The 12,130-nt window shown below is 40.0% G+C and overlaps 1 protein-coding gene across 1 annotated transcript in view; it reads right to left on the reverse strand.

The window, feature by feature from the left end:
- LOC140679250 (ras-related protein Rab-35-like) overlaps window positions 1-12,055 on the reverse strand; it is a 31,853-nt gene extending 19,798 nt beyond the window's left edge. Inside the window, exons 1-2 of the mRNA XM_072914273.1 lie at window positions 11,754-12,055; window positions 923-973 (exon numbers count right to left, since the gene is read on the reverse strand). Of these exons, the coding sequence (XP_072770374.1) occupies window positions 923-973; window positions 11,754-11,805 (103 nt within the window). The 5' untranslated portion in view covers window positions 11,806-12,055. The remainder of the gene's footprint in view (window positions 1-922; window positions 974-11,753) is intronic.
- Window positions 12,056-12,130: the final 75 nt, after the last annotated feature.

Below are 12,130 nucleotides of genomic sequence, written 5' to 3' on the forward strand. Positions count from 1 at the left end.
GATAGGGCAATTCTTGTCACCTGTCACCCACAGAGTTGCATTGCAAAATCATACACAATAAATTGTAAGGTGTTTATTTTGTTTAGAGCTCAGATGGGATTTTTGATTTGTAAATTTGCTGTGCGCAGAGGATGCTATATATATATATATATATATATATATATATATATATATATATATATATATATATATATGACCACCGAAAAAAGACTTTGATCACCAAAAACTGCGCTACCGAAACCGGATGTAAACAAAATGCCCGCCATTGTCTGGAGCGTTGTCAGCATGTCTGTGATGTGGATGTGATTTTTATATATGTTAGATGTACACGCGGACAAGTGCAAATAAATAGAAGACATTTTTAAAAATAGAAACAGCGTGAAGGAAGTGTGATGTCATGCTCGCTGCGGCTCTTTTCTTTCGTCAGGGACATAAAAGGACAGAAGTAGAGTCTCTAAACATGAGGACATTTTATAATAACACCAGAAGAAGATGCTAGATGTGTCGATAGTTGTTTTTAATAAAAAGTAATTAAAAGACTAAGCAATTGAAAAAATCTCAACAAAGTACATTGTACAAAAAGCAGCAACAATTTAAATATGGCAAAACTATTTAAAAAAATGTTAACACGAATTAATAATAACAGATTTGTACGTATACATTTTTTTTACCCTTTTTAAAGAAAATCATATCATTATAGCAAATTACTTGATGAGGTCATGGTGACCACACCCATACTTCCCCCCACCGCGACAGGTATCTTGGCAGTTTAGGGGAAACCCTGTTATTAATATAGCCAGAGACCGTTTTGGGCTCAAGTGGTTAAGACATTGTCTGTGCAGTTGATAACGGTTGTAGAAGTCAACAAACTGATGGTTTCATTGTATTTGACTTCATGTTGCGAGAGAGCCGAAACACCCACCTGAAAACGTGTTGTCTGCAAATCGAAGCAGGAGACTGCTCTTCCCCACTCCTGCAGAGGAAACAGAGGGTCAGTTTGAGGTTTGAGTCCACAGTTAACAAATACTGGCTACTAACATGAATACATTATAATGGGACTGTCTGTGAATGTGGCTGGCTGAAACAACTTTGTAGATGGCATTATGCCTTGGCTTCCTAACACAGCTAATACGCACCTGGTCTGCCAAAAAATAACAATGCGTAGCAGGGCAGAAATTAGTGATCATATTTAGCGAGCATTAAGACCCCTTTAGATTGTCTTTTTTAAAATATATATATTTAAGCAACATTTTCTGTTCTAATTGGACATTCAAACGTTAAAGTATGCCTTGCTCTACTCAACAAACAGCAGGTCCTACTGTGAATCACCCACAGTAGGCATGTGACTCGGCCTTGGAATCTAGGAGTACCTCAAGATACAATATGATGTGCAATACATGATAGTATCTCAATATGGCAATACTGTGATCATTGATTATATTTCTCCTAATAACCAAAAACAAACAACTTGCATACCGTCAAGTCCTTATCCAGCTGTGTCCTATCTACACTATAAAAAACATACTTTTCATTTCAACAATAACTAACAGTCTTTCAATTTACTAAACTAAACAAAAACAATGACATTAATTTTCTTTTTTTTTTCATTTATTTATTTATTTCAGGCAATGACATAAAAAAGTACAAAGTGGACAACACATAATAATATGAATTAATATAGTGCAAAAGGTAATGTATAGTATGTATACATTACCTTTTGCACTTTATTAATTTATATTAAATTTATAGTAGCTGCAGCTTAACAATAATGACAAAAATAATACATGGCGAGAGCCCCTCAATAATCTATGACAGACCTGGGCAAATTAAGGCCCGGGGGCCACATGCGGCCCGTTAAGCTTTTCAATCTGGCCCGCCGGACATTCCCAAATCATTTTTTAGATCTTTATGATGGAAACTGTAGCTGCCACTATGATGTGCAGTGATGTTTTCTAATGACCGTAAGTCGAACTATACAAAGTATTTCAATGGTTGGAATCTGCGCTTTTGGATGATATACCAGTTACTATGGTAATCTAATTAGTTATTATGGTCATCTAATTAGTTACTATGGTAATCTACGTCACAGCAGCTCAGACGAGGCACCAAGCAGTGTGGGTGGGAAGCGTTTCCACAGACGCGGAAGGAGATTTTCACAACAAAGTTCTAAAGCTTAGTGATGTATCAGATATATCAGATTGTAGGTGGGTTTATTTTGTACCCTTGGCGTTCATATTTCACTGCTGGTTGCATTTCACTTGATTGTAAAATATGTCGATCGAAAGGGGGTGTGACATTCATATTTTGTCAATATTCCGTGTTTTATCGTTCATAGAAAAATGTAAAATTCCATTACGTTTTTAAGGCGGTCTGTCATAACGTTTTTAGCATTCAATCAGACATTATTATGAGGTTTTGTATTAGTGTTCCTAAAAATAGATATACCGGCCCCCAAACAAATTTTTTTCCTAAATGTGGCCCCCGGGTCAAAATAATCTATGAGATTAAATTTTGTGATAATTCATTATATTAATATTTTGTCAAAACTCATATTTGTGACACAAAACAAACTGAAGAAGAAATGTATTTCTCAACATATGTGTTTTGCATTTCATGTTTAGGTAAACAAGGTGCACTATTGATTCAGGTGGTGGACTATTATTGATTATGTCATATATTGAAAAGCAAGGATTAGCAACAGAGAAGACAAAAATACATTTGAGTATATAAGGCAGGTTATTGAGGTTTAATAAATTATGGTTATTGTGTTTATTTTAAACATTCATACATTAAATAAAGTTAAAGTTAAAGTTAAAGTTAAAGTACCAATGATTGTCACACACACACTAGGTGTGGCGAGATTATTCTCTGCATTTGACCCATCACCCTTGATCACCCCCTGGGAGGTGAGAGGAGCAGTGGGCAGCAGCGGTGGCCGCGCCCGGGAATCATTTTGGTGATTTATTTAAATGTGTCCAGTTTCTCATTATAACGTGTCCGAAAAGGGGTAGGAAAAAAACAATCTTATTTATCCTACCACTTTTCGCTCCATAACAATTTCTAACACATGTGTTTGTACCCAATCAATAACACAACAGCACTGTTGGCGTTAACGTCCTTTTTGTGTCTTTTTACACATTGAAATCAGAAAGGACACGCATTTCCGGAAGTCCACAGATTATTTTTTTTTTTACCGACCCTGCCTTCTCTGGGTCAAAACTCCAGTTTGCTTGTTTGTTTGTTTTTAATCGATTATCGCCTTCCACCGGTGTTTTGTTTTGTTTATGTTTGCCGAGTCAAATTTCCGGTCCAGTTTATTGCGTTTTTATTTGTCGTCTTCAAAGTAATGAACTTTCCGGTACAAGTTCTTAAATTTTGATTCGCCAAAAGTTTTATCAATCACAAATACTGCCTCAGTTTGCACTCGGACAACTTTACCACGAGGGGCTGTCAAAAGAAAGACTTGATGGTAAACACTAAGGTGAGTGTAAAGTCAACCTTTTGAACTTCATCCTGTGCCATGTCTCCAGTAAATGACTTGTTTTAGTCCTTGTGAGTCCATGGAAACTTCACTTTTATCTCCCACTGGATCGACATTGTTCCAGGATGGAGACAAGCTCGCTGTTAGCTCCAAGCTAACCAGCACCCGACCAGATTCCTCCACCCCAAAAACATACTTTGCAGGTCAACAAATATGTGCCTTTTGAAGTATTAATGTGCGAGGAGTGTTCAAAAGGGGTCTCTTGGAGAAGTGTCTGACAAGTTAGCAAGTGTCACTCGCATCGCTGACATCATCACCATCATTGTTTACCGAAGCAGACATGCTGACTGTGCGTTATGTTAAACGCTCTGCTTTTTATCGATAGACTTATCAGATTACATTTTTTATTATCTATAGCAGGGTGTTTTGCGGCCCGCAGCTAATGTTTTAAAGGCCCACAACACATTCTAAAAATACTATTCAAATAAACAAAAACATAACAAAAGTGGAATAAAAAAGCTTAAAGGTGAAATGTAATTCAGAAAAAGTTGCAATGTTGACTAATAAAACAAAGCTGTTTTTTTTCTTCAAAACTGTCATTGCTCAAAACATAATATTGAATCAAAATCAATGTTTTTATGAATTATTGACCTACCCAAGGCTCCGATTACTTCACATCAAATATTGCACTTTGACAAATATTTTTTGTGGAAGATTTCGCATATTTTGTGTGTTTGCCATAAAAAAAAACAGTTTTCTTTGACAAAAAAGGCAGAAAACAAACAAACAAAAAAACAACATAAAAAAAAACTACTTAAAATTGACGGATAGATGTGAAGTTGATGTAGACTCTAGAGATTTAAGCGCTAAATAAATAATGTATGTATGCCCTTACACACCATTATCATCATTTCATGACAGAAGCATAACACTTATTACACTTTTATACTGAAACAAATACACCTGAAACTTATTAAATACAAATATAGAAAAAACTACCGGCAGCGGTAAAGTTTAGATCCATAAAGGAAAGAAGAAAGTGAATGAATGTTTATAACTGAATAAATTTACATATGCATAAAAATGTGTTTTCTTTTTTATAATTCTTTTATGAATTAAGTAACGTTAATGACAACCTTTTTCCAAAACACAATATAGAATGTGAGATATAACAGGATAATGCATACATTTATCATTTGTTTTCAAAACTCTTACAAAAAAGTGGGACCCCAAAAATTTACTGTGAGATCCCATTTTTATGACTCGATGGGGTCCCTGGGACCCCATTTTGAAAATTCCTAGCGCCATCACTGCAACTGCATAATTCAGGTGTGTTAGTCAGACTTTTCAAAAGCCAAACATGATCAGATTGAAGGGGAACTGCACTTTTTATTTTATTTTGCCTATCATTCACAATCATTATGAAAGACAAGACGGCGGATGTATTTTTTTTAATGCATTCTAACTTAAGCAGAGCCAAAGGGAGGTCCTCTATTCTGCCCATAAAACCCAATAAACAACCATCCAAAAACTGCCAATAATACTTCATTTACATTTCGTGACTTGAATATTAACCAAGTATTAGTGATATTGTTATTATAAGCGCTAACGCAGACTAACTATTTATAGCTGCGCTGTGATCACAAGCTTGTGTGCCAATCTTGACATGATCGACTGATCAACTGGATCCTCATTTCCTTGCTCGTCAAACTTTATTCTAGATCATAAATAATGCCTCTCACCTAGATAGTAGAAGAACGGAGACATATTCTGACAAGTTGGTACACTTTGCCAGCCAATTTAGACCTGGGTATAGCGAGAACAACACAAAAAGAGGCTTGATTCCACCCCTCTTTTCTTTGCGAGGATTATGAGGCGTTCTTCATCTAAATTGGAATATATGAACATCCTAGCAGACAGCATCCCTTGTACAGTAAGTGATGTTTTGTTATGTTTGCTGGCTCTCAAAGTCTGCAGTGAGCAATAATCAGTGATGTTGTTAAAAAAAAAGTCAAACGTGATACGTTTTTGAAATTAATATGCCATGTATGCTTAAATTAAAATGAGCAAAATACATGAATATTAAATGTCATTATAAATGTGCCTGTTATTACATTGCATGTATACTTACATCATGCATGTAAAACCTTAATTGAGGTGTTTGGATGTGTTTTAAGGGCTTTACAGGCAAACTAGAGCGGCTCCCATAAGCTCCATTGTAAGCAGACTTTTTATTGCATTTATTTACTAATTAGAATTAGGGCTGGGCGATATATCGAATATACTCGATATATCGCGGGTTTGTTTCTGTGCGATGTAGAAAATGACTATATCATGAGTATTCGAGTATACGTTCTCACGCAGTTGCTTTTAGCTGCGGGCATTGCTTGGGAATTAATTCCCAAGTAAAACAGCACAGGGTCCATCGTCTGGCGGTGGTTTGCCTTCAAGCGGGAAGATGTTGAACAGACAACCGTAAAATGTCAAGTATGCGGCAAAAGCGTTGCTACAAAAAGTAGCAGCACTACTAATTTGTAGCATCATTTGAAAAATCACCCACGAGAGAATACGGAGTGCTTGAAACTCCGCATGTCAACATCTGCGGTCGGTGCCACACCCAACAAAATGCCCAAGCAACCAGCACTGACCCAATTGAGCCTGGTGTCTTCCATTTCCACATCAACACCGTATAAAAAAAAATACTCAATAACAGAAGGAGATAACGTCCGCAGGAACCTACCACATAGTGAAGGACATACACTATTTGACTTCCTATTATGCAGCTAATTTTTATTTGACAGTTATTGAAATATCTTGTGTGACATCATGCACAAAAGTGCACTTTATTTGTTTAACTATTGTAGTGGCGTTCTGTACAAAAAGTGCACTTTAATTTAGTGTTGGTTTGATATGTCATCTTAGTGACATCATGCACAAAAGCGCACTAATAGCTTGTTTTAAAATGTCTCTGACAATCTTGCACTTTCTGTTTTGAAATGACATGAATGTTTGTGCCACTGCTTAATAACCGTTTAATAAATACAGTTTTAGTAAATTGACTTAGTTGTGATTTCCCTCTCTGCATGAAAGTTTAAAATGAGCATAAATTAATGCAGTATGAAGAAGAATGTTTTAATGTAGACACATAGAATCATCATATTGCTGTGATTATATGCATCAAGTGTTCATTCAAGGTTAAGGCAAAATATCGAGATATATATCGTGTATCGTGACATGGCCTAAATATATCGAGATATTAAAAAAAAAGGCCATATCGCCCAGCCCTATAGTGAACGATTGGTAAAATTTCCCAAAAAGTGCATTTGATGTAAAATTCTTCTTTATTTTATTTGAGAAATCAGACTAATTAGTGCATGGAAACGTACCGACTGTTACACTAGCAGACATCCCAGAACAAGCTAGTCAGGTTACTTCTCGACCTCCACCCCAGATCCCACCTCACTCCTACCCACTTCTCCAAAGTGGGCTGGCTCAGGGTGGAGGACAGAGTAAAACAACTCGCACTGATCTTAGTCTACAAAATTCGCTACACCTCCCTGATACCGAAGTACATGTCAAACTACTTCCATAACGTAAATGACCGCCATAACCACAACACCAGGGGGAGCCCCACAAACCACGTCAAACCCAGATTTCGATCTAACAAAAGTCTTAACTCATTCTCCTTCTATGCCACAACAATATGGAATGCACTCCCAACAGGTGTAAAAGAAAGTGCATCTCTATCCTCCTTCAAAACCACACTAAAAGAACACCTCCAGGCAGCTACAACCCTGGTCTAACCCCCTGCCCCCACCACATCCCACCTCCCTGGGTTGTAAATAATCTAATGTATATACTTGTTCTTATGCTTTCTGAGTTCACTATGTTCACTGCTCGCTGTACATATCCTACCAAGTCAGACCTACACTGTTTCAAAGTCCATTTCTCAGATGATAAACTTGTATGATGGCTGAAATTCCCCGGATTGTAAATAATTCAATGTACTCTGATGATTAACTTGTATGATGTAATTATGCTGATAGTATATATTTGTACCATGAATTGATTAACGTGGACCTCGACTTAAACAAGTTGAAAAACGTATTCGGGTGTTACCATTTAGTGGTCAATTGTACGGAATATGTGCTGTACTATGCAATCTACTAATAAAAGTTTCAAAAGAGAAAGCAGCCTGGAGTTTGTTTTAACCGGAACAAAAATAGCAAGTATGAACGCACATCTTAATTCTTAGCAGCAGATGTGTTGGCACATGAACATGGGAAGCCTTTAATGCATTTTTGGCCAACAACAAGAACATTACAGCTTTGTCAGCTGGACCTCCAGCATGCAAGTGAAGGAACACTAGCATCACTGTGCCCGCAGACAGAGGACGGGCAATGAATTGGAGGACCACAACCCTCAAAGCAGTAAGTTAAGGTCTGGCCATGAAGGTTACCATGAATTGATTAACGTGGACCCCGACTTAAACATGTTGAAAAACTTATTTGGGTGTTACCATTTATTGGTCAATTGTACGGAATATGTACTGTACTGTGTAAATTACTAATAAAAGTATATAGTTAGTGCATGTGCCTCACAATACGAAGGTCCTGAGTAGTTCAATCCCGGGCTCGGGATCTCTCTGTGTGGAGTTTGCATGTTCTCCCTGTGACTGCCTGGGTTCCCTCTGGGTACTCCGGCATACTTGCCAACCCTCCCGATTTTCCCGGGAGACTCCCGAATTTCAGTGCCCCTCCCGAAAATCTCCCGGGGCAACCATTCTCCCGAATTTCTCCCGATTTCCACCCGGACAATAATATTGGGGGCGTGCCTTAAAGGCACTGCCTTTAGCGTCCTCTACAACCTGTCGTCACGTCCGCTTTTTCTCCATACAAACAGCGTGCCGGCCTAGTCACATAATATATGCAGCTTTTACACACACTTTAAGTGAATGCAATTCATACTTGGTCAACAGCCATGCAGGTCACACTGAGGGTGGCCGTATAAACAACTTTAACACTGTTACAAATATGCGCCACACTGTGAACCCACACCAAACAAGAATGACAAACACATTTCGGGAGAACATCCGCTCCGTAACACAACATAAACACAACAGAACAAATACTCAGAACCCCTTGCAGCACTAACTCTTCCGGGACGCTACAATATACACCCCCCCGCTACGCCCCGCCCCCACCTCAACCTCCTCATGCTCTCTCAGGGAGAGCATGTCCCAAATTCCAAGCTGCTGTTTTGAGGCATGTTAAAGGGAAACATTATCACAATTTCAGAATGGTTAAAACCATTAAAAATCAGTTCCCAGTGGCTTATTATATTTTTCGAAGTTTTTTTCTAAATTTTACCCATCAAGCAATATCCCTAAAAAAAGCTTCAAAGTGCCTGATTTTAACCATCGTTATAAACACCCGTCCATTTTCCTGTGACGTCACATAGTGAAGCCAACACAAACAAACATGGCGGAAAGAACAGCAAGATATAGCGACATTAGCTCGGATTCAGACTCGGATTTCAGCGGCTTAAGCGATTCAACAGATTACGCATGTATTGAAACGGATGGTTGTAGTGTGGAGGCAGGTAGCGAAAACGAAATTGAAGAAGAAACTGAAGCTACTGAGCCATATGGGTTTGAACCGTATGCAAGCAAAAACAACGAAAACGACACGACAGCCAGCGACACGGGAGAAAGCGAGGACGAATTCGGCGATCGCCTTCTAACCAACGATTGGTATGTTTGTTTGGCATTAAAGGAAACTAACAACTATAAACTAGGTTTACAGCATATGAAATACATTTGGAAACAACATGCACTTTGAGAGTGCAGACAGCCCAATTTTCATCAATTAATATATTCTGTAGACATACCCTCATCCGGGCTCTTTTCCTGAAAGCTGATCTGTCCAGTTTTGGAGTTGATGTCAGCAGGCCAGGGAAGCTAGGGTCGATAGGGGGTTTAGCTCGCTCGTCTGCGGGAACAAACTGCCGCCATTGCTTGCCGTGCTACAGAGGTCCTTTGTCCCTGAATTGCTCACACACTCCGGCAGATTCAATGGGGGTCTGGCGGCAGATTTCTTTGACTTTATCGTTGGAAATGCATCTGCTTTGAGTGTCGCAGGATATCCACACATTCTTGCCATCTCTGTCGTAGCATAGCTTTCGTCGGTAAAGTGTGCGGAACAAACGTCCAATTTCTTGCCACTTTCGCATCTTTGGGCCACTGGTGCAACTTGAATCCGTCCCTGTTCGTGTTGTTACACCCTCCGACAACACACCGACGAGGCATGATGTCTCCAAGGTACGGAAAACAGTCGAAAAAACGGAAAATAACAGAGCTGATTTGACTCGGTGTTTGAGAAAATGGCGGATTGCTTCCCGATGTGACGCCACGTTGTGACGTCATCGCTCCGAGAGCGAATATTAGAAAGGCGTTTAATTCGCCAAAATTCATTCACCCATTTAGAGTTCGGAAATCGGTTAAAAAAATATATGGTCTTTTTTCTGCAACATCAAGGTATATATTGACGCTTACATAGGTCTGGTGATAATGTTCCCCTTTAAAAAAAATAATGCACTTTGTGACTTCAATAATAAATATGGCAATGCCATGTTGGCATTTTTTTCCATAACTTGAGTTGATTTATTTTGGAAAACCTTGTTACATTGTTTAATACATCCAGCGGGGAATCACAACAAAATTAGGCATAACAATGTGTTAATTCGGCAGCACGGTGGAAGAGGGGTTAGTGCATCGGCCTCACAATACGAAGGTCCTGAGTAGCCCTGAGTTCAATCCCGGGTTCGGGATCTTTCTGTGTGGAGTTTGCATGTTCTCCCCGTGACCGCGTGGGCTCCCTCCCACCTCCAAAGACATGCACCTGGGGATGGGTTGATTGGCAACACTAAATTGGCCCTAGTGTGTGAATGTGAGTGTGAATGTTGTCTGTCTATCTGTGTTGGCCCTGCGATGAGGTGGCGACTTGTCCAGGGTGTACCCCGCCTTTTGCCCGATTGTAGCTGAGATAGGCTCCATTGACCCCCCCGCGACCCCAAAAGGGACAAGCGGTAGAAAATGGATGGATGAATGTGTTAATTCCACGACTGTATATATCGGTATTGGTAATTAAGAGTTGGACAATATCGGAATATTGGCAAAAAAAAGCCATTATCGGACATCTCTAGTCCTGAGTAGTTCAACCCGGGCTCGGGATCTTTCTGTGTGGAGTTTGCATGTTCTCCCTGTGACTGCGTGGGTTCCTTCCTCCCGCCTCCAAAGACATGCACCTGGGGATAGGTTGATCGGCATCACTAAATGGGCCCTAGTGTGTGTTTTGGCCCTGCAATGAGATGGCGACTTGTCCAGGGTATACTTCACCTTCCGCCCGAATGCAGCTGAGATAGGCTATAGCACCCCCCGCGACCCCAAAAGGGACAAGCGGTAGTAAATGGATGGATGTACGGAATATGTCCATCCATGTTTCTGTGCAATCTACTTATAAAAGTTTCAATAAATCAATGGCCTAATTAGAGGCGAGATGCATTTTGCAAGTCATATTCTTGCTAACATTAAGCAGTTTTTGTTTTTTTATGACAATGGTTTAATATCCGCACAGGAAGTGGTCATTCAATAAGGAATTTAACGGACGTGTGCTTTCGTTAATACTATAACCACGGTGATAGTCACACTTCAGTAAAAGTGACGAATCAAAACAGGTATGGCCATATTCGCTACTAACGAAGCGTTAATGGAGAACAATGGTGACCCTTGGAGTTGTTAAACATCGTACTAAGCGCGCTAAACGTGTAGCCTGCGGCTAGCATAGCATAGCATAGCTAGCATACATAGCAGATTTATGAGCCATTCAAAAAATATGCTAGCTGCCGCCACTAAGGACACATGCAAACTAGCTCCATCGGCTAATTAACACATGGTTGTTTTTAAACCAACATTGTTCCACAACAAAAAGAGGGACATGTTAAAGGTGGGGTAAACTTTTGATGTCATGGCGATATATCCGGCCTGATCGAGAGACATGCCCAGCCCGGACACACAACCTCCGCCCTGTCACTGACTAAACATGGCAGCTGGGTACGTTACATAAAAACATGTAAACCACAAAAAAAAAAGCACATATGAAACAGAAAGCCAAGGGCAACGTGGTAATATCACGGGGTTTACACATACACCCAAAAAAAAAAAAAAAACCAAGCCAGGCCGACTTCCCGTGCTGCATCCCCGCCATTGACTTACCGCTGTCACCGATGATGAGCAGCTTGAAGAGGTAGTCGTAGTCCCTGGCCATGCCGGTGGATAAATGGCTCACCCCCGCCTTGTGAACGGCGTGTGTGGGTCCTTGTCCCTTCAAAAAAAAAAAAAAAAAAAAAAAAAAACACTACTCCCCGAGCCCCCTGTTTTGCTGGGATAAAACTACCGAAGCGAGGAGCGGTTTCCCTCCCGAGCCGGTGTCGTTTATCTCCGGTTTTCGGCAGCCGGAAACTCCGCTTCCTCCTCTGGTGGAACTGCACCCGACTGATCCGGTGCCAGTGCGCATGCGCCTAGAGGGGCGCGCTCATCGCGTTTGAGGAACACTGTTAGCACACATTCAGCTGTGACGTCACGACTTGCAA

This window comes from Nerophis lumbriciformis, linkage group LG12 (genome assembly GCF_033978685.3).
Source record: "Nerophis lumbriciformis linkage group LG12, RoL_Nlum_v2.1, whole genome shotgun sequence".
In the NCBI taxonomy this organism is placed as follows: domain Eukaryota; kingdom Metazoa; phylum Chordata; class Actinopteri; order Syngnathiformes; family Syngnathidae; genus Nerophis; species Nerophis lumbriciformis.